Source organism: Bubalus bubalis, chromosome 20 (assembly GCF_019923935.1).
Source record: "Bubalus bubalis isolate 160015118507 breed Murrah chromosome 20, NDDB_SH_1, whole genome shotgun sequence".
NCBI lineage: Eukaryota > Metazoa > Chordata > Mammalia > Artiodactyla > Bovidae > Bubalus > Bubalus bubalis.
Genome location: NC_059176.1, coordinates 47,236,341 through 47,260,109, shown reverse-complemented (window position 1 = coordinate 47,260,109; position 23,769 = coordinate 47,236,341). Strand labels below are relative to the sequence as shown.

General features: G+C 42.3%; 1 protein-coding gene and 1 long non-coding RNA gene across 15 annotated transcripts in view; both read right to left on the bottom strand.

Moving 5' to 3' along the window:
* Window positions 1-15,881, bottom strand: part of LOC123330842 — a 44,765-nt gene extending 28,884 nt beyond the window's left edge. The window contains exons 1-3 of one of the 8 annotated variants that reach the window (XR_006547048.2): window positions 15,550-15,881; window positions 15,220-15,327; window positions 13,987-14,027 (exon numbers count right to left, since the gene is read on the bottom strand). This is a non-coding gene — a long non-coding RNA (uncharacterized LOC123330842). The remainder of the gene's footprint in view (window positions 1-13,986; window positions 14,028-15,219; window positions 15,328-15,549) is intronic. The other 7 variants (XR_006547043.2, XR_006547042.2, XR_006547041.2 and 4 more) reach the window with 7 other exon arrangements.
* A 4,586-nt stretch (window positions 15,882-20,467) lies between these two features.
* The window catches only part of CPEB1 (cytoplasmic polyadenylation element binding protein 1), a 119,923-nt gene continuing 116,621 nt past the window's right edge, over window positions 20,468-23,769 (bottom strand). For 6 of the 7 annotated variants that reach the window (XM_044933320.1, XM_044933322.1, XM_044933318.1 and 3 more), the window contains 4 exons: window positions 23,438-23,589; window positions 22,829-22,934; window positions 21,879-21,944; window positions 20,468-20,594 (listed from right to left, as the gene is read on the bottom strand). In XM_044933320.1, the coding sequence (XP_044789255.1) occupies window positions 20,514-20,594; window positions 21,879-21,944; window positions 22,829-22,934; window positions 23,438-23,589 (405 nt within the window). In that variant the 3' untranslated portion in view covers window positions 20,468-20,513. Of the gene's footprint in view, window positions 20,595-21,878; window positions 21,945-22,828; window positions 22,935-23,431; window positions 23,590-23,769 lie in introns of those variants that run through there. The other variant, XM_044933321.1, reaches the window with a different exon arrangement.

Below are 23,769 nucleotides of genomic sequence, written 5' to 3'. Positions count from 1 at the left end.
GAGACTTCAGTGGACACACACCAAAAAGCATACAGACCTTACAAAAATAGTTCAGAGAAGTTACCCAACAAGTAACTTCAGCAACTACAGAAACCTCTGAGGATGAGGGAAGAACCTGATTTCCCAAGCCGCCACATTATATTAAGTGGCTAATTTTCATGAAAATATCACAAGACATGCGAAGAAACAAAAAAAATGTGATCCAGATACTGGGCGGGGCGGGGGGCAAAACCTTATCAATAAGAAATAGTTTCAAAGACCAGACTAGAGACTTTAAATCAGCTTCTTAAAATATATTCAAAGAACTAAAGGAAATACTATTTGAACTAAAAGAATGTATGAACACAATGTATTACCAAAGAGAGTATCAATAGAGAGAGAGAAATTATAAATAAAGAGTCTAGAGTTATAAAGTACAATGACTGAAATGATAAATTCACTATAGCTATTCAATAGCAGAGTTCAGCAGATGCAAGAAGGAATTGGTAATCTTGAAGACAGGTAAATCGGGTTTACCAGTCTTGAAAAGTAGAAAGAAAAATAACACTGAACAAAGCTTCAGAGACTAGGGCAGCATCAAGTGCACCAGCAGAGCATAAGGAGAACTCCAGAAGGAGAGGAACAGGGCAAAAAGGGTGTTTGAAAAATAATGGCAGAAAATTGCCCAAATCTGATGAAAAACATTTGCCTACAGACCCAAGAAGCTCAATGAACTCCAAATATGATAAACTCAAAGACAACCATACCAAGACACATCATAATCAAACTACTGAAGGTCAGAGAAAGAGAATCTTAAAAGCCAGGAGAGAGAAGTGACTTAGCACATATGTGTAAGACATCCTCAATAAGAGCAGCAGCCGATTTCTCATCATAAAACTATGGAGGTCAGAAGGCAGTGACATGCCATGGCACTGGGGTGTGGGTGGGCATCTGATGTATAAAGATTTAATGTGGATGATAATAACACAAAGCAAGGGAGAAATAGAAATGCATATGAGCAAAATTTTACATGTTATTGAAATAAAGTTGGTATTAATCTGAACTCAATGATTACTTATTAGAAATGAAGATATCCAGAACAACCACTAAGAAAATAATTCAAAAGACACATAATAAAAGAAATGACAAGGTAATTTAAATGGTGCACTAGGGAATATCTATTTAGCAGAAAGAAGGCAGTTGTGGAAAAATAGAGCAACAGAAAAGATGTGAGACACAGGGGAAACAAATAGCCAAAAGGAAGGTGTAAATTCCACCTTATCAGAAAGGACACTCAAGTGGATCAAACACTGCAACTAAAGGTGGAGACTGTCATAAGGTATTTTTTTTGGGGGGGGGGGGAAGGTTTATAACAGTCAAACTACATGCTATCCAATCAATACAAGAGACACACCTTAGATTCAGAGACAAAACATGTTGAAACTATAAGGATACAAATGATCTATCCCTCAGCAACTGAAATTTTTTTTATAACAATCGAACTACATGCTATCCAATCAATACAAGAGACACACCTTAGATTCAGAGACAAAACATGTTGAAACTAAAAGGATACACATGATCTATCCCTCAGCAACTGAAAGAGAACTGCAGTGGCTATACTGATATCAGACAAAATACACTTTAAAACAACAACAAACAATTGTTAACAGGGACAGAGAAGGACATTTTATCATGCTAAAAGAAGCAGTCTATCAAGAAGATTTAACAATTATAAACATATACCTAATAAGAGAGCACTAAAATGCATGAAGCAAAGACCAAAAGAACTGAAGGGAGAATTAGACAATTTAACAATAATCATTGGCTGCTGCTGCTGCTAAGTCGCTTCAGTCGTGTCCAACTCTGTGCGACCCCATAGACGGCAGCCCAACAGGCTCCCCCGTCCCTGGGATTCTCCAGGCAAGAACACTGGAGTGGGTTGCCATTTCCTTCTCCAATGCATGAAAGTGAAAAGTGAAAGTGAAGTCGCTCAGTCGTGTCCGACTCCTAATCATCGGAGGAGTCCTCAATACCCCGCTTTCAATTATGGGTAGACAGAGGATCAACAAGGAGCTAGATCTGAACAACACTATAACGCAACTGGGCTTCAAAGATGGCAATAGTGGCAAAGAACCTGCCTGCCAATGGAGGAGACATGAGACACAGGTTCAGTCCCTGGGTCAGGAAGATCCCCTGGAGGAGGGATGGCAACCCACTGCAGTATTCGTGCCTGCAGAATATGACAGGCCATGATACAAGGCTCAATAAGTTTAAAAGGACTGAACTCATACAAAGTATGCTCTTTACTCAAAATGAAATAAAACTAGAAATAAATAACAGGAAAATTTGAATATTCACAAATACATGGAAGTTGAACAACATAATCCTCAATCACTAAAAGATCAATGAATAAGTAACAAGAGAAATTAGAAAATACTTTGAGATGAATGAAAATGAAAATATAAGGGGCTAAAATTTACGGAATGTAGCGAAAGCAGTGCTTGCAGAAATATTTACAGCTGTAAATTATACATTAAAAAGATGACAACTCAAATCAACAGCTTTCTACCTTAGTAAGTTAGTAAAAGAAATGCAAACTAAATCAAAGCAAACCTTAGGAAAGAAATAATAAAGATTATAGCAGAAGTAATTGCAACAAAGATAAGAAAACAATAGAGAAATATCAACAAGACCAGAAGTTGATACTTTGAAAGATGAACAAATTGAAAAGCTTTGGGCTAGAGACAGAAAATAAAAAAGAGAAAATCATGAATGAAAGATGGGGTCACAACACTACCAGCCTTACAGAAATAAAAAGGATTATAAAAGAATACTATGAATAACTATATAACAACACTTGAGATAACTAGGTGAAATGTACAAATTCCTAGAAAGACACAAAATAATGAAACTGACTCAGTAAGAAATTGAAAAGCTGAATAGATCTATAATAAGCAGAGGTAGAATTAGTGATCAAAAAATTTCCCACAAAGAAAACCTCAAGACCAGATGGCTTCACCACTGTATTCTACCAACATCTAAAAAAGGATTAACACCAATTCCTTTCAAATTCCTCCTAGAAACAGAAGAGGAAGGAACACTTCCCAGATCATTTTGTGAGGTCAGTATTACCCTTCTGGCACCAAAACTAGACAAATATATAGCAAGAAAACTATCAATCAGTGTCCTTTATAAATACAGATGCAAAAATCCTCTACAAAACGCTAGCAAACTGAATGCAGCTACACATAAAAAAGTGAGATTTATCTCAGGAATGCAAGATTGGTCCAATGTTGGAAAATCACTGTAACACATTTTACTCAAAGAATAAAACTACAAGATTATCTCAAGAAGCATTTGATAAAATTCAACACTCTTTCATGATAAAAAAAAAATACCAATAAACTAGACATAGAAAAACCCACAGCTGACTTCTTGCTTAATGGTGAAAGACTGGAAACTTTCTGCCCAAGATCAGGAATGAAACCAAGATACCTGCTCTCAATACTACTCAACATTGTACTGAGGCCAAGTACCAGGAAAACTGGGGGGTAAAAAGAAAGAAAAGTCTCCAGATCAGAAAGGAAAAATTAAAATTATGTCTATTTGCAGAAAATATGATCTTGTATATAGAAAACCCCAAGAAATACACACACACACAAACCCATTAGACCTAATGTTGGGGATCAGAGGGGTTTCGCTGGTGGCTCAGATGGTAAAGAATCTGCCTGCATTGCAGGAGACCTGGGTTCGATCCCTGGCTTGAGACGATCCCCTGGAGAAGGGACCAGCTACCCACGCCAGTATTCTGGCCTGGAGAATTCCATGGACTGTATAGTCCATGGGGTCACAAAGAGTCGGACATGACTGAGCAATGTTCACTTTCATTTTCACTTGTGATCAGAGCAGGCCACTCCAAGATATGCCACCATGGCATACTGATGATCTTCAGTTGAAGTTCCTTGAGAAATAGAGGACAAAATGATATAAAAAATACTCTGACCTCCCTGTTTCCCCCTGAAAGAGGGAAGACAATCTCCTCCCTATACCAGGAGAACAGAAAGCATCCTTATCACCAGAGTAGGGAATTCAAGGCTAAGAAAGCTGTATAAACAAATTTTGCAACTTTAAGCACAAGCCCCTTCATTAAATTTTCACAAATAATTGTTTCTTTGTTCAAAATTGATATATAAAATATCCTGCTTTGGTCACTTTGGGAGTCTCATTTGTATGAGACCTCCATGTGTACAAAATAGTTCCTTTCCCTCCCATTAATCTGTTTTGTGTCTATTCGATTATTATACCAGCCAAAAGAACTCAAAAGGGGTAGGGGGAAATGTCCTTCTTCCAAAAGTAGCAAGGTTGCAGGATACAATTTCAATATATAAAAATCAAGTCTATCACTTCACTGTATGTACAGCACAAACTAACAACATTGTAAAGCAATTATATTTCAATAAAAAAATCATCTACTTCTATACACTATGAATGATTAAGAATGAAATTAAGGAAATATAGGTAATATCTTATAATAATCTATAATGGAAAAAGATCAACTATATATACTGTTTGAATCAATAATCAATAATAAATACTGAATAAAGAATCAATAATATATACTGTTGTGGTTGTTCAGTCACTAAGTTGTGTCCAACTCTTTACGACCCCATGGACTGCAGCACGCCAGGCTTCCCTGTCCTTCACTATTCCCTGGAGTTTGCTCAAATGCGTGTCCATTGAGTCAGTGATACCATCCAACCATCTCATCCTCTGTCGCCCCCCTGCTCCTCCTGGTATATTATATATACCCTTCCAATAGCCGTATGTTCAAATCTCAACCCCAGTGCCTCAGAAGTGACTTTATTTGTAATAGGGTCACTTGTAGATGTAATTAGTTAAGACGAGGTCACACTGGAATAGGGTGGGCCCCTAAATCAATATGATTGGTGTCCTTATAAAAAGGTGCCACGTGTGATGCACCTACACGCCAATGAACACCAAAGGTTGCTGGGAAACCACCATAAGCTAGGAAGAGACAAGGATGGATCTACCTATAGGATTGAGGAAGCATGGCCCTGAAGATACCTTGATTTCAGACTTCTAATCTTCAGAACTAAGAGAAAGTTGATCCCTATTGTTTTAAGACACCCAGTTTGTAGTTCTTTACTATGGCAGCCCTAGGAAGCTAATACAATCCACGGATTGATCTATGGAGTCAACACCACCCCTTTTAAAGGCCCAATTGCCTTTTTTTTTTTTTTTTTTGGCAGGAATTGTCAAGCTGATTCTAAAAATCCATATGGAAATACCTAAGACCTGGATAGCCAAAACAATCTTGAAAGAGAACAAAGTTGGAAGATGCACACTTCATGACTTTAAAACTTTCTATATGTGCTAAGTTGCTTCAGTTGTGTCTGACTCTTTGTGACCCTATGGACTGTAAGCCCACCAGGCTTCTGTCCATGGGGACTCTCCAGGCAAGAGTACTAGAGTGGGTTGCCATACCCTGTTCCAGGGGATCTTCCTGATCCAGAGATGGAATCTGCATCTCTTATGTCTCCTGCATTGGCAGGAAGGTTCTTTATCGCTAGCACCACCTGGGAAGCCCCAAACTTTCTATAAAGCTTCAGTAATGAAGACTGTGTAATATCTGCATAAGGATAGGTATATAGGTTAATGGGATAGAATTGAGAGTCCAGAAATAAACCCTTACATTTATGATTAACTGATTTCCTACAAGGGTGCCAAGATCTTCCAATGGGGAAAAGAACAGTCTTTTCAACAAATGGGGCTGAGATAGATGGATATCTCCATGCAAAAGAATAAAGTTGGACCCCTACCTCACACCACATAAAAAATTAACACAAAGCAGATGAAGGACCTAAACATGAGAGCTAAAACTACGAAACTTTTAGATGAAAAAGTTTCCCTGGTGGTTCTTATTTCCTGGGCTTCCCTGGTGGCTCAGCAAAGAATCTGCCTGCAATGTAGGAGACCTGGGTGCAATCCCTGGGTTGGAAAGATCCCCTGGAGAAGGGAACAGCTACCCACTCCAGTATTCTTCCCTGGAGAATTCCATGGACTGTATAGTATTTAGATGAAAACACAGGCATGAATCACAGTGACCTTGGGTTAGGCAATGATTTCTTAAAGCACAAGCAACCAAAGGAAAAAACAGATAAATCAGATTTCAACAAAACCTAGAACTCTGTGCTTCAAAGGACACTATTAGGAATGTGAAAAAAACAATGCATAGAATGAGAGAAAGTATTTGCAAATCATATATCTGATAAGGTCCCAGTAAACAGAATATATAAAGAATTCTTATAACTCAACAATAAAAACATAAATAATCCAGTTCTTAAATGAGCAAAGGATTTGAATAGACATTTCTTCAAAGAATATACACATATGGTCAATAAGCACATGAACAGATGCTCAACGTCCTTAACCATCAGGGAAATGCACAACGAAACTACAATTAGACACCATTTCACACACTCTAGTGTGACATCACCAAAAAAGGACAGTAAGTTTTGCTGAGAATGTGGAGGAACTGAAAACCCCATACATTGCTTGTTGGAATGTAAAATGGTGCAGTTGCTTTGGAAAACAGTTTGGCAACTTTTCAAAACAGTCAAACATCAAGTTACCGTGGGACATCAACAAGTGCACTCCTAGATACACACCCAGGTGAAATGAAAACTTAGATTCATACAAAAAATTTTACATGTTCGTAGCAGCACTATTCATAATAACTAAAAAGTTAAAACAACCCAAATGTTCACAGACTGATAAATGTATAAACAAAATGTGGTATCATCCATACATTGGAATATTGTCAGGCCATTTAAAGGAGTGAAATACTGATATACTGAAACATGGCTGAATGCTGAAAACATGATGCTAAGTGAGGGAAGCCAGGTACAAAAGACCATAATATTATACAATTCTGTTTATATGAAATTTCCAGGCAAATCCATAGAAATTAAAAGCAGGTTAGTGGGGACATCCCTGCTGGCTCAGTGGTTAAGAATCCACCTGCCAGTGTAGGGGACATGGTTCCATCCCTGGTCGGAGAAGATTTCACATGCCTCGGAGCAACTAAGCCCATGCACTGCAACTACTGAAGCCTGCGTGCTCTGGGGGCCATGAGCTGCAGCTGCTGAGCCTGTGTGTGCCACATCTACCGAAGCCCACGCACCCTCGAGCCCGTGAGCTGCAAGTTCCAAGCCCATGTGCTGCCACCACTAAAGCTTGTGAGCCCAGAGCCTGTGCTCTGCAATGAAGAACAGCCCCTGTTTGCCACAGCTAGAAAAAGCCCGAGCACAGCAATGAAGATCCAGCAGCCCAAAACAAATGAATACTGTTTTATTTATTTATATATTTTTAGGTAGATTAGTGGTTGCCAAGAGCTGGAGGGTAGACAAATGGGGAGTGAATTGGTACGAGGCTTCCTTTGGGGATGATGGGCATGTTCTGAAATTAGATAGCGGTGACGGTTGCACAATCCTGGGACTATACTAAAACCCACTATGTTTATACTTCAAAAGGGCAAACCTTATAATATGTGAATTATATCTCTATTAAAAAAATAAGATGTTATCTGGGGTGCAGTCACTGGGGCTGGAGGGTTGGTCCACATCCAAGGTGACTTTCTCCCATTGTGGTTGTGGGTTCAGTCCCTCACCAGGTAGACCTCTCAAAAGGCTGCCAAAGTGTCTTTCCAACAAGGCAGCTGGCTTCGCACAGAGCAGTTAATCCAAGGAAGTCACAAAGGATTCGGATGACCTAGTCTTGGATGTTACAGACTGCCACTTCTGGCTTGTTCTGTTAAGTGAGTCACTAAGTCCAGCCCATAACCAAGGAGAGGGATGAAACCTACACCTCTTGAAGGGAGGGAGTCTTAATAATGTGTGGACACACTTCATGGATCACTGCCTTGTCGTGGTAAAGGGCCTTGCATAACTCAATGAACCCATGAGCCATGCTGTGCAGGACCACCCAAGACATCACACTGAAGAGTTCTGGCAAAATGTGATCCACTGGAGGAGGGAATGGAGCAAAAACCTCGGTATACTTGCTGTGAGCGCTCCATGAACTGTATAAAAAGGTAAAAAGATATGACACCAAAAGATAAGCCTCCCAGGCTGGAAGGTGTCCAGTATGCTACTGGGGAAGAGTGGAGAAAGAAAGAAGAGGCTGGGTGAAAGCAGAAATGATGCCCAATTGAGGATGTGTCTAGTAATGAAAGTAAAATCTGATGCCGTAAAGAACAGTATTGCATAGGAACCTGGAATGTTAGGTCCATGGATCAAGGTAAATTGGAAGTGGTCAAGCAGGAAATGGCAAGAGTGAACATTGACATTTCAGGAATCAGTGAACTAAAATGGACCAGAATGGGCGAATTTAATTCAGATGACCATTATATCTACTACTGTGGGCAAGAATCCCGTAGAAGAAATGGAGCAGCCCTCATAGTCAACAAGAGTTTGACATGCAGTATTTGCGTGCAATCTCAAAAATGACAATGATCTCGGTTCATTTCCAAGGCAAACCATTCAACACCACAATAATCCAAGCCTATCACCCAACCACTGATGCTGAAGAAGCTGAAGTTGAATGATTCTATGAAGACCTACAAGACCTCCTAGAACTAACACCCAAAAAAGATGTCCTATTCATCATAGGGGATTGAAATGCAAAGGTAGGAAGTCAAGAGATACCTGGAGTAACAGGCAAGTTTGGCCTTGGACTACAAACTGAAGCAGGGCAAAGGCTAACTGAATTCTGCCAGGAGAATGCCAGGGTCATAGCAAACACCCTCTTTCAACAACACAAGAGATGACTCTTCACATGGATATCATCAAATGGTCAATACTGAAATCAGATTGATTATATTCTTTGTAGCCAAAGATGGAGAAGCTCTATATAGTTAGCAAAAACAAAACTGGGAGTTGACTGTGGCTGAGATCATAAGCTCCTTATAGCAAAATTCAGGCTTAAACTAAAGAAAGTGGGGAAAACCACTAGGCCAGTCAAGTCCGACTTAAATCAAATCCCCTATGAGTACACAGTGGAGCTGATGAATAGAGTCAAGGGATTAGATCTAGTAAATAGAGTGCCTGAAGAACTATGGACAGAGGTTCATAATATTGTATAGGAGATAGTGAACAAACCCATCCCAAAGAAAAAGAAATGCAAGAAGGCAAAGTCATTGGTCTGAGGAGGCTTTACAAACAGCTGAGGAAAGCAGAGAAGCGAAAAGCAATGACAAAAGGGAAAGGTACACTCAACTAAATGCAGAGTTCCAGAGAATAGCAAGGAGAGACAAGAAGTCCTTCTTCAATGAACAGTGCAGAGAAACAGAGGAAAACAACAGAAGAGGAAAGACTAGAGAGCTCTTCAAGACAACTGGAAATATCAAAGGCACATTTCACCCAAAGATGGGCACAATAAAGACCTAATAGAAGCAGACGAGATCAAGAAAAGATGGCAAGAATACACAGAATAACTGTACAAAAAAGCTCTTAATGACCTGGATAGCCCCGATGGTGCAGTCCCTCACTCAGAGCCAGACATCCTGGAGTGTGAAGGCAAGTAGGCCTTAGGAAGCACTGCTGCCAGTAAAGTTGGTGGAGGGGATGGAATTCCAGCAGAGCTATTTCAAATCCTAAAAGATGATGCTATTAAAGTGCTACACTCAATATGTCAGCAAATTTGGAAAACCCAGCAGTGGCCACAGGACTGGAAAAGGTCAATCTTCATCCCAATTTCCAAGAAGGGCAGAACTAAAGAATGCACAAACTACTGGACAATTCTCCCATGCTAATAAGGTTATCCTCAAAATCCTTCAAGCTAGGCTTCAGTATTACGTGAATGGAGAACTTCCAGATGTGTAAGCTGGGTTAAATCGCAATCCACTCCAGCACTCTTGCCTGGAAAATCCCATGGACGGAGGAGCCTGATAGGCCACAGTCCATGGGGTCGCAAAGAGTCGGACACGACTGAGCTACTTCACTTTCTTTCACTTTAGCAAGGCAAAGGAACCAGAGATCAAATTGCCAACATTTGCTGGGTCCAAGAGAAAGCAAGGGAGTTCCAGAAAAACATCTACCTCTGTGTTTCATTGACTACACTAAAGTCTTTGACTGTGTGGATCACAACAAACCATGGAAAACCCTTAAAGAGATGGGAATACCACACCCTCTTACCTGGCTCCTGATCAACCTGTATTCAGGTCAAAAGGCAACAATTAGAACCTTATTCAGAACAACTGACTGGTTCAAAATTGAGAAAGGAGTAGAACAAGCCTGGTTACTGTCACCATGTTTATTTAACATATATGTAAAGCACATCATGTAAAATGTCAGGCTGGATGAATTTGCAAGCTGGAATCAAGATTGCCGGGAGAAATATCAACCAACTCAGGTATGCAGATGATACCACGCTAATGGCAGAGAGCAAAGAGGAACTAAAGAGCATCTTGATGAGGGTGAAAGAGGAGGGTGAAAAAGCTGGTTAAAATTCAATATTCAAAAAACTAAGATCATGGTATCTGGTACTATTACTTCATAGCAAATAGAAGGGAGAAAGGTGGAAGCAGTATCAGATTTCCTCTTCTTGGGCTCTAAAATCACTGCAGATGGTGACTGCAGCCATGAAACCAGAAAACAACTGCTTCTTGGCAAGAAAGCTATGACAAACCTAGACAGTGTATAAAAAGCAAAGACATCACTTTGCCAACCAAAGTCCGTATAGTCAAGGCTGTGGTCTTTCCAGTAGTCAAGTATGGATGTGAGAGCTGGACCATAAAGAAGGCTAAGCAATGAAGAACTGAAGAATTTATGGTTTCAAACTGTGGTTCTGGAGAAAACTCTTGCGAGTCCCTTGGAAAGCAAGGAGATAAAACCAGACAGTCTTAAAGGAAATCAAACCTCATTGGAAGGACTGGTACTGAAGCTCCAATACTTTGGCCACCTGATGTGAAGAGCTGACTCGCTGGAAAAGACCCTGATGCTGGGAAAGGCTGAAGGCAGGAGGAGAAGAGGGAGACAGAGAATGAGATGGTTGGATGGCATCACTGATTCAATGGACATGAACTTGGGCAAACTCCAGGAGATAGTGAGGGACAGAGAAGCCTGGTGTGCTGCAGTCCATGGGGTCACAAAAAGTCATGACCTGGTGACTGAACAGCACTTTAAAACCTGCCACATGTATGTGTAACATATGTAGGACATATTAGAAGCTGACAACAGGGCTCCATGTGCAAAGGGGGAGCCAGCAGGATGAAGGAAATGAGCTGGATGGAAACTGCTCACTGTAAACTCATTTGTAACTTTTGAACTGTGAACCACGTACATGCTGCCTGTTCAAATAATTTAAAAAAAATTTTTTAATTAAAAATATTCATTTTATTTTAAGAAGGAAAATAGTCTTAACCTGTAATTTGCTTTGCTAGCTGAATCTGTTAAGTCCTAAATCAAATTGCACTTTTATAAACACAAATTTATTTTTATATATTTATATTTACCTCTCCATACATGGACACTTTCTCACACCCTAGCTCTTAACAGCCAAGGTTTAACAAAAGAAAGAACTGGAATCCTTTGGGCTCTAAAATTGGGTTATCTGGATGAAACTGACAAATTCCTCAAAATACACAAACTACCTAAATTGACTGAAGAAGAAGAAAATCTCACTAGACCTATAACAAGTAAAAACATTGATTCGGTAATCAGTACCTTCTGAACAAAGAAAAGTCTAGGGCCACATGGATTCACTGGTGAATTCTACCAAAAGTTTAAAGAAAAACTGACACCAGTTCTCAAACTCTTCAAAGAAATAATGTAGGAGAGAACAGTTCCTGTCACATTCTATGGGATCAGCATTTCCCTGATACCAAAGCGATATTAAGATAATCACAAAAAAGAAAATTAGAAATCACTACTGCTTATGAAATGCAATGCAAAGATCCTCAACAAAATACTAGCAAATCAAACTGAGTGTGTTAAAAGGATTATACACCATGATAAAGCGCCACACTCCTGAGCCCGCGCGCCACACTCCTGAGCCCGCGCGCCACACTCCTGAGCCCGCGCGCCACCACTACTAAAGCCTGCACACCTAGAGCCACGTGTTCCACAAGAACAGGAGCCAAAACAATGAGAAGGCCACACACCACAACGAAGAGCAGCCCCACTTACTGCAACTAGAGAAAAGCCCACATCGCAACAAAGACCCAGTACACCCAAAAATATAAATACTTAAAAAAAAATCAAAAAATAAACTCACAAAGTAAGAAGCTTTGGCAAGGATGTGGCGAAATTAGAAATCTTGTGCACGGCTAGTAGGAATGTAAAACAGTGCAGTTGCTGTGGAAAATAGTACAACATTTCCTCAAAAAAATTAATCATAGATTTACCATATGATCTAGCAACTCCACTTTTTGGTAGGTACTCAAAACAACTGAAAGCAGGGGTTTGAACTGCCATTTGTACACCTGTGTTCATAGTAGCATTATTCACAAGAACCAAAAAGCAGAAGCAACCAAAATGCCCACCATAAAATGAATGGATGAACAAAATATGATATGGGGGAATAAGGAATTATTGTTTAATGAGTACAGAATTTTTGTTGGGAATGATGAAAAGCTTTAAATATAGCAATTATGGTTACCATAACACTGTAGCCATATTTAATGCCTCCCAACTGTACACTGTACTCCAGACTGGTTAAAATAATAAATATTGTATGTTTAAAAAAACTTTACCACAGTTAAATAACACTTGACCAAAATTCATGGAAATGATGATGATTAAGTCTATGAGTAAAATTCATTGTGAACAGTTACTGGTTCAGTAATTGACAGATTTATTTTCTGTAGAATATATATTAATGAGTAATGCAATGAACAGCACAGGTTTTAAACACTTTACATTTCTGCAAGCTTTGAATTCTGTCCAAATAAGGTCCTTTCTGCTTTGCACATATTTCTACCAACATCAGCTATAACATTAGCTCAGCCAATTCCCACTTCAGGTCCTATTGAATCAGTAATTTATCATCTTTAAAAATATTCTCACCAGTAGCTGTTCCATGCAGATTACTCTACAGACTAATTCTTCAGACTCTTCAAAGTTGGCACAGACTCTTGCATAACTGATTGGTTACCAAATAATTGGTAACATTCTTTGACTTATCAAGAGTCAAGAAAAACCATTCAGAATTATCTACTTTTTTTTAAATTGACTATTCATATTGCTCCCAATGTTTTCAGCTCTTTAAACAACCACTCTCACCCAAAGACTAACAGTTTTAAATAAGCTAATTTATCTGGAAGAAACATGTGCAGAGAAAACAAACTCAGCACTGATAACAGCTTCCCCTGCCCACCTACCGAATGAGCCACTCATACCTTAACAACATTGAAGGCCCATTTTTCTCTTTTTTTCAATGAAAGTGTGCACTAACAATTTGTAAAAAATAAAATGTGATGATATGGTGACCAGTATGGCCCTCAAAACACTGCGGCGTTATAAATGTGTAACTGCAACCTGTAGTGTGAAGTGATCACAGTGCCTCGTTACTGTCTCTGTGGCAACTATGTAATCCAGACATTGAATCAGGAACACAGCCGTCTACAGTTTGTAAACAAGAGAATGTGACTGTGTCCCAATGAAACTCTGTATGTAGACATTGACTTCAATTTAACAGAATTTCCACAGCCCACAGGATTCTCCTCTTGCTGCTGCTGGGTTTTAAAGCAGTGGTCCCCAACCTTTCTGGTGCCAGGGACCGGTTTCGTGGACTTTTTCCACGCTATTATTATTACATCAGCTCCACCTCAAAACGTCAGGCATTAGATTCTGGAGGTTGGGGATCCCTGTTTTAAAGCATTTAGAAATGTGAAAATCGTTTTTAGTTCACAGCTTATTCACAAAGGGGCAGCTGGGCACAGTTTGCTGACCCCTGCAGGTGAAAAAGAAAACGAGCTTTACTCACATTCCTCACAATTGAATCCAGCTGTTTGTTTTCTCCAGCGTCTAATGAGGAAAAGCGCAACTTCAAGTTAAAACTTCAGAAACTATCAATAAAATAATCAAACACCTGATACGTTTAATTTAGAAACCAAATGTAACATTTAAAATGATTCACAGTAACGGGGAGTTTTCCTACTTATGAGAGAAAAACTGCAATTACATACCAATAAAACTGAAAATCTTAATGACATAGGCAATGCACAGAATATGAATTCACATATTCACGGAGATAGGATATACCTCCATGAATTTTGCCCTCAGGTAGAGGCGAAACTTGTGCTTCAATTGTTAAACACAAGGACAGCCCCCCCCCCCGCCCCCCCTCGCCCCCTCCCCACCCCCCCCACCTCAGGTGGGAGTCTTTCTTCCTTTATCTTTTCAGAATCTTTTGGCAATGGGAAGCTTCTCCTTAGGGGCATATTAAAATCAACCTCGTCACACACAAAGGTAGAAGTGGAGCTGCTCTGTTCAAAGACCGGGTAAAGGACCCTGACTGTTGCTCTCTCTTCCCCGTCAGTCAGAGAGACTACTTCACAGCGTCCTGGGAACCCATAAAAGGTCTGAGAATCTTCAGTATAAAGACCACTGTCAGGGAGACCCAGATTCTCAGTTAGACATGGAGCTCAGGCCAAGGTGTCCCATGGTGGAAACCAGGAGGACCAGAATGACCTAGGAGCTCAGACACCGTCTCAACAGCAGTGAGTCAGCCAAGTGGGGGAAGGACGTTGGCAGAGCTCCCATGCTTCAGCCAGAGGAGCTCCTCTTACCACTGTTTTTTTTTAACTTAAAAAAATTTTTTTTTGTTTTTTGATTTTTACAAGTGTTGCTATACAACAACGCCAATCAGGCTATAATTATATACACATCCCCTCCCTCTCCAGCCTCCCTCCCATCCCCAACCTGGGTTTTGATTCAGATTCTAAAGAGAGGCTCTGCATCTTTCTCTGTCTTAGAGCTATTTTACAACTCTCTAAGTTGTAGATGCCTGACAATGCAAATAATTCTTACCTATAGACAAATGTAAATAAATTCTGTTGGCTAGAGGTTTAGCTGACTTCTCTGGTGGAAGAAGTTGGTCTTGTGTCCATTTATAAATTCAACATTCCCTTCCTCCAAATTTGTCTCTGACTTCTCCTTTCAACTGACTGTAACACCGTTTTTTTTTTTTTTAATTAGGGGTTTAAAAAATACTTACCAAGTTCATTTTATATCTATGTGACAGTTATTTCACTTTGTTGAAAATTGTACTTTAACAAAACTAGACAGTATGGGCTCCCTGGAGGCTCCGCGGTAAAGAATCAGCCTGCAATTCAGGGGCCGCAGGAGACATGGGTTAGATCCCTGGGTGGGTAAGATCCCCTGGAAAAGGGCATGGCAACCCACACCAGTATTCTTGGCTGGAGAATCCCCATGGACAGAGGAGCCTGGAGGGCTACAGTCCATGGGGTCACAGAGAGTCGGACACGACTGAGCGACTTAGCACAGCCCACAAGGACAATATAGGGGAAAAAAAGAAGAAAATTACCTTCAAAACGTTCCTGGAACTCTTTGAAATCTTGAAGCAGCAGAGTCGGTGACACAAAAGGCAGAAGTCTATCATATTTCATGCCATATGCCAACAGACATTATCAGACGCTAGTCCGGCGGCGTCCAGCGCAGCGGGGATGCAACTGCCCGCGAGCACACTTAGCCCCGCGGGCACCTCGAGCGGACACACCTGAGCCGCGACCCCGCCCCACCACGCCGGAAGCCGCGCAATCTCCGGCTGGGGGCAGCGCCTCACCACCTGCTTTTAACAAGTTCCACGGGAGGTTCTAATGAGCCTAGGGCTGATTTTACAGATGCAAGAACTAAGGCCTAGGCGAAGCTCCTCAACGTTGATGCAGAATGAAACCGCTTCTCTGTGCCGCCCCTGCTCCTCCCCAACCCTTCCCATCCCTCGTCTCACTCACCTGGAGCACGGGGCCTTAGAGGCGGCCCAGCCGGGCAGGTGTGGGTCAGCGATGGCACTGCCTCCTAGTGGGGGAGCGCGGCAAACACCACAGCACGCAGCCTTGTGTTTTAATTTTCTTACCCACTGGTCATTTTAAACTAGCTCTAGTTTCTCTCCCATACAGAAACCAAAAGAGGGAAGGCTTCTTTACACACAGCCGTATTTAGAAGGCAAAGTTACTTGCTGAGAATGCCCGACTCCACACCAAGAAATGGAAAGAAATGTTCTTGGTGAAGAAGAGAAACCTCCTTCCCTACTGTACAATACTAATAAATATAAGGTAATCATGGAGGTAAAATAACAATAGATGCTAAAACCAGTGAGTGAAAAGTTGAAGAACAGGGTATTTAACCACAAAATTCAAAATACCTTCTTACAACTTAACAGCGGAGAAACTTGAGAGATACACCTTAATCCAAGCGCTGGAAGTAAACATCACTAAAACTGTGACAGATATTGTGTCTCTCAGTATGATGCATCGAGTACACAGTATCACTTCTGTGGTACAGATGTGCCTTGACTTAGGATGGGGTTATGTTGCAATAAACCCATAGTAAATTGAAAATACCCTAGGTCAAAAATATATTCAATTCACAACCTACTGAACATCATAAATCTTCCTGCCCATGGGGGAGAAGCAGGAGATGCCGGTTCAGTCTCTAGGTAGGGAAGATCTCCTGGAGAAGGGAATGGCAACCCACTCCATTATTCTTGCCTGGAAAATCCCATAGACAGAGGAGCCTGGCAAACTGTGGGGTTGCAGAGTCAGACATGGCTGAGTATCATAGCCTACCTGAGGCTGTTTTTAACATCTTAACACATTAACCTCAGTTAAGCCAAATCAACTAAGACAAAGTCCACTTTGTAATAAAGCACTGGGTATCTCTCGTATGTGCAAGATCAAGCCAATCACTCCTGAAGGAAATCAACCATGAAGAGTCACTAGGACTCTTGCTGAAGCTCCAATGCTTTGACCACCGGATACAGAAAAGCCTCCTCATTGGAAAAGACTCTGATGCTAGGAAAGACTGAAGGCAAAAGGAGAGGGCGTCAGAGGATGAGACGGTCAGAGGTAGAATAAGCAACTCAATAGACATGAATTTGCGCAAACTCTGGGAGGTAGTGGGGAACAGAGGAGCCTGGTGTGCTGCAGTCCATGGGCTTGCAGTCAAACTCGAATTTGTGACTGAACATCTCATGTACTGAACACTGTACTGAAACAGAATGTATAACTACAGAATAGTTAAATGTATTTGTTGCTTTGAGATCACATAAGCTGACTGGGAGCTGTGGCTCATTGCCACTGCCCAGTCATAAGTTAAACCACTATCCTAACCTGTAAAAAGATAAAAACTCAGTTATCTGAAGTAGTTTCTACTGAATGCCTGTCACTTCCACACCATACTAGTCAAAAAATCTTAAATCAAACCACCCGTATTTCTAAAATTAAAAAAAAAAACACCTAAATTAAATCTAAGACAACATCAAACTGAAATTGAGGGACATTCTACAAGGAGTCAGCCAACACTTTTCAAAAATATCATGAAAGACATGGAAGGAAAAGAACATGAAAAGTAGATATAGTGATCCTGGGTTGGATCCTCAACCAGGAAAACTGGAAGAAATTACTAGGAAAACTGGCAACATTTTATATTGGACTATGGATTAGAGAAGAAAACCTAAATGCAAAGAAGAAGAGGAAAGAAATACCCATCTGAATGCAGAGTTCCAAAGAATAGCATGGTGAGATAAGAAAGCCTTCCTCGGTGATCAATGCAAAGAAATAGAGGAAAATAATAGAACTGGAAAGACTTGCGATCTCTTCAAGAAAATTAGAGATACCAAGGGAACATTTCATGCAAAGATGGGCACAATAAAGGACAGAAATGGTATGGACCTAACAGAAGCAGAAGATATTAAGAAGAGGTGGCAAGAATACATGGAAGAACTGTACAAAAAAGATCTTCATGACACAGATAACCACAATACAATGGTGTGATCACTGACCTAGAGCCAGACATCCTGGAGTCTGAAGTGAAGTGGGTCTTAGGAAGCATCACTACAAACAAAGCTACTGGAGGTGATGGAATTCCAGCTGAGTTATTTCAAGTCCTAAAAGATGATGCTGCACTCAATATGCAATTTGATCTCTGGTTCCTCTGCCTTTTCTAAATCCATCTTGAACATCTGGAAGTTCTTGGTTCACGTACTGTTGAAGCCTCACTTGGAGAATTTTGAGCCTTACTTTGCTAGCGTGTGAGATGAGTGCAGCTAAACTGCTGCACTCAATATGCCAGCAAATTTGGAAAACGCAGCAGTGGCCACAGGACTGGAAAAGGTCAGTTTTCATTCCAATCCCAAAGAAAGGCAATGCCAAAGAATGCTCAAACTACCACACAGTTGCACTCACCTGGACATGGAACAGACTGTTTCAAAACTGGGAAAGGAGTACGTCAAGGCTGTACACTGTCACCCTGCTTATTTAGCTTGTATGTAGAGTACATCATGCGAAATGCCCAGCTGGATGAAGCATAAGCTGGAATCAAGATTGCTGGGAGAAATATCAATAACCTCAGATATGCAGATACCACCACCCTTATGGCAGAAAGTGAAGAGGAACTGAGGAACTTCTTGATGAAAGCAAAAGAGGAGAGTGAAAAAGCTGGGTTAAAACTCAACATACAAAAAACTAAGATCATGGCATCAGTCCCATCACTTCATGGCAAATAGATGGGCAAACAATGGAAACAGTGACATACTTTATTTTCTTGGGCTCCAAAATCACTGCAGATGGTGACTGCAGCCATGAAGATGCTTGCTCCTTGGAAGAAAAGCTATGACCAACCTAGACAGCATATTAAAAAGCAGAGATATTACTTTGCCGACAAAGGTTTGCCTGGTCAAAGCTATGGTTTTTCCAGTAGTCATGTATAGATGCGAGAGCTGGACTATAAAGAAAGCTGAGCACCAAAGAATTGCTTTCGAACTGTGGTGTTCAAGACTCTTGAGAGTCCCTTGGACTGCAACATCAAACCAGTCCATCCTCAAGGAAACCAGTCCTGAATATTCATTGGAAGGACTGATGCTGAAGCGCCAATACTTTGGCCATCTGATGCGAAGAAATGACTCACTGGAAAACACCCTGATGCTGGGCAAGATTGAAGGCAGAAAGGGATGACAGAGGATGAGATGACTGGATGGCATCACTGACTCGATGGACATGAGTTTGAACAGAATCTGGGTGTTGGTGATGGAGAAGGAAGCCTGGCATGCTGCAGTCCATGGGATCGGACACAATTGACGGGTTAGGTAGCAGTATCATATCCATGTGGATTTCTTGATTACGATCATTCATCTATGGCTGTTAAAAGAATGTCCTTGTTCTTAGGAAACTGACAAGATATTTCAAACAAAATGGCACATCTGTAACTTAATCCCAATGGATCAGAAAAAAGATGTGTATATAAAGACAATATATAAAGCAATTGGGAGAAAATGTGAACTGAGAGGTCTGGAAAGAGTATTTAAAAGTTCTTTATGCTATATTCTTGCAACATTTCAAGTTAGAAATTATATCAGGTGTTATGACTTTGTGTATTTACAGTAGACGTTTTCAGAATGTTTCCCAGGATCGGAGTGCTCCAACTGCTCCTCCAGCTACTTGTGAGCAAGGACCAGCCCAACCTAGCACTCTCCACCACACAGTTGGACCCACTGCCTCAGCAGGATCCCTAAGCTTAGAACCACCTCCCAGGATCCACCTAGCAAGCTCTGCCTCCCTTAACCTGACACATCCCATGGTCTCACTGATCCTTCCACACACACATCCATTCACACTCAAGTCTCCTGTGCTCCACACGCATTCTATCTCCCATCCCCAGAAAACCCAACCCTCATACATGTGAGGAACATTACCTTTTCAAGACAAGAAGGTTCACTAACCCAAACTGCATGTACCCAGGAGAGGCTGAGCTCAAACACACAGGACACATGGGGTAAAGAGGGAAAAGCATCTCCTGACTTTTGCCTGAAGCCAGAGTGAGCACACGATGGCACCCCACTCCAGTACTCTTGCCTGGAAAATCCCATGGATGGAGGAGCCTGGTAGGCTGTGGTTAATGGGGTCACGAAGAGTTGGGCACGACTGAGCAACTTCACTTTCACTTTCCTGCATTGGAGAAGGAAATGGCAACCCACTCCCGTGTTCTTGCCTGGAGAATCCCAGGGACGGGGGAGCCTGGTGGGCTGCCGTCTATGGGATTGCACAGAGTCGGACACGACTGAAGCGACTTAGCAGTAGCAGAGTGAGCACGCAGGACTAGGCCTTCTCATACATACACTGTCTGTGTGGGCACTGCCCACAGGTGCTCTGTAGGACACTTCTCCTGGGAGAAAGAATTCCTGTCCTTAGTTCCACCAGGACCCAACCCCACAGATGACAAAGGCAAGGTTGTTGTCTGAGGTTTATTGAAAATATTACAGCACAGCAGAAAGACTCAAACGGCTCCACGCGGTGTTTTGAAGTTCATCCCAACTGTAGGCTGAGTGACCTGCAGGTTGGACAAACTGCCAAAGTCCTGTAATGATAAAAACGGGCTTAGTGTGGCTGTTCTGGCAAGATCTGTGTCCAGAGTCCCAGCACCACCATTAGGCTACGCTTCACCAACCTCCTCCAGCTCGGGTCAGACTGCTGGGACCCTGCAGAAAAGTGACAGCCTTCTCCCCACCCCAGACCAGTAAACTCACAAGGGGGTGGACTCCATCTGAAGGATCCTCCACCCCAACAGTCACAAGGGAGCTGTCCTGTGCATTCTAAGACTTTTAACAGCATCCTCAGCCTTTACCCACAAGTCTGCTTGTATCCCCAGCTGTGACCAGGCATCACCAAATGTCCCCTGGGTGCAAAATCTGTCCCTTTGAGAATACTGCTCTAAGGCTAACGCAGTGCCCCTTCACTTTCAGGACCAGTCTCAGATAGGATGCATCACTCATGCAAGTCAGCATTTGTGAAGCAGGAAGAGGAGTGGTGGGACAAGGGCAGGGCCTGCCTCTGAGCTGGCTCAATGTAAGTGCAGTGAAACCAAGGCCCCACCACATAACCAGAAATTAATTCCTCATTTCATGCTCAAAGATCAATTTTACAGTTGAAAATAAAAAGCTACATTCCAGGATAGTGGTTATTTCAGGAGAAAATAATCTGTAACAGGCTTTAGCTATACTGGTGATGTTTTTCTGAAGCTGAGTGGTAGGTATATAGGAATTCATGCTATTACTTAAACATTTCATCATCATAAAAAAGGGAAAAATAAAGTTGCTCGAAATCAACTGCCTCCTGGACTTTGAAGCTCATGCTTTCACCAAAATGCAGAAGTACTAAGATAAATCACAGAAGAGACACTTATCAGTGTGCTGAAGACAGCTGAACCACTCAAGCAGTGCCCTGGCAGCACCAGAAATGAAACCAGAGCTCATGTTGAGTGGCTAACATGTGGACACAGGAGAGCAAGAAGAGCAACGGTCACTAGATCTGGGAGTTATCGTCACGTGGACAGCAAACTCAACCTTTAGCAACCAGCTAAACCCCCTCTGGAGGTAGTCCAGCTTAGTGGTTACAAGTATGGATGGATTCCCACCTCTGCCACCCACTAACCTGAAATTACCACTCCAACATCTATAAAATGTAAACAACAGGAGATGCCTCGAGGGATACAGTGAGGAAAACAACATATAGAAAATGTGGAGATTACCAGATATATTTTCAAGATTCAACAAGTGTTACCCAGTGGTATTACAGATAGTAGAGAGCTACTGGTAGTTGGCGACCAGGGAAACCCTACTTCAGGAATTCATCAAACACTCACCAAGAGCTTCAGCATTTCCTTAGTGTCAGGATCTACTTCAATGATTTCCTGATCCAGGGCTGAGACCTAGGAGAAACAAGGCAGGCCCCAAATAGTAATGAGTTAGAAAATCTCTCACCTTCCCTGCCTTTTCTACAAGATTCTTAAATGAGGAAGAAAAATTGGGGGAGGCGGGAAGCATAGAGGGGATACAATACAAAGTGAAAGTGAAGTCGCTCAGTTGTGTCCAACTCTTTGGAACCCCATGGACTGTAGGCCACCAGGCTCCTGCATCCATGGGATTTCCCAGGCAAGAATACTGGAGTGGGTTGCCATTTCCTTCTCCAGGGGATCTTCCTGACCCAGGGATCGAACAGTATCCCACAAATTCAGTATTTAAAAAACCTTAAGACTGGGTTTATAGCTATACTCCAGGAGTATTATGCCAAAGCAAAAAAAAAAAAAAGCCAGAAGACATGGTAAGTCACCAATCATTCAAGGTTCTCATGTACAGAACTTGCATGATCCTAACAGGGCAGAACACAACATATAGGCAAGTATTAACAGATTACGGGCACCAACAGCTGCTTATGGGCTTCCCTGGTGGCTAAGATGGTAAAGAATGTGGTAAAGGATTCCGCCTGCAATGTGGGAGACCTAGGTTCCACTCCTGGGTTGGGAAGATCCCCTGTAGAAGTGTATGGCAACCCACTCCACTATTCTTGCCTGGAGAATCCCATGGACAGAGGAGCGTGGTGGGCTACAGCCCAAGGGGTCTCAAAGAGTCCAATGCGACTGAGCCACTAAGCACAGCTCAGCTGCTTAACGGGGGGGGGGGGGGGGGGGGGGGGCAGTCTATGGAGATGCAGCTGAGGTGCCCCTGGAAACCAAGTACCTGAAACGGTTCTCAGGGACCTGCTTTTATCTTTCAGGATGAACCAGAGGTCCAGAGTAAGCCCCAGAAAGTTTACCTCAGGCACGTAATTGTCTCTCCTCTCTCTCTCCTCCTCCTGCAGCTTGATGGAGATACCTCTCACCGGGCCTCTTTGAATCCGCTTCATCAGATGTGTGACGTAGCTACAAAGCGCCCAAGAACACACATTGGTCCCCACGGTACACAGCATGTCTGGATGTGCACGTAGGAGCTTCAGTTCTCTTCCCGCAGTGAGAAGGGAGAGGAGTCATCTTGGGAGTCCTGGCTCTAAGAATCTTCTACATAAACAGAACCTCTACACGCAGCTCCGCTTAACCAGGCCATGCCTGTCCTCTGTGTATTCATGTTCGTTTGTAAAACCACCAAATACTCCAACAAACTTTCGCGATCCCTCCCAACCCTCATCTGCTTTCCTTCGAGTTCCAATTTACGCAATTCAGCAGTAAATCAAGTAGGTCTTTAAATATTCTCTTCCAGAGATCGACTGGGGCTAACTTCGTCCAAGCGCCATTGCAGTCAAACAGCCAAGTATCAATGCAACGTGAACACAAGACAACTTCACCAAGAAACCCCACAGATGCACAGCTCCCAGGACCCACCCGCGGGGCCACGGAGGCCCTGGAAGCCGAACGCAGACTCGACTCACCCTGCGATCTTATTGCGAAGCTTCTTGCTGGGAATAATGGCGATTTCCTCGCACACACGCTTGTTGGTGTGGAAGTCATTGCCCAGGCGCGTGTAGTACTTCTCAATGATGACCCGGGCCGCTTTCTTTACGGTTTTGGTGCGAACGCGGCCCTGCGGGTGGAGAAAATACGGTCACTCGCGAGCCAGGACCACCCCGCTCCAGGAAACAGCGCGGCGTCACACCCTGACCCGAGTTGGGTTCGTGGGCTGGGGCTGAGCCCGGTACAGTAAAGGCCCGGCCGGGCAGTGGTGGAGCGCGGGGTCAACGCGGAAACCAGCAACCTAAGGAGG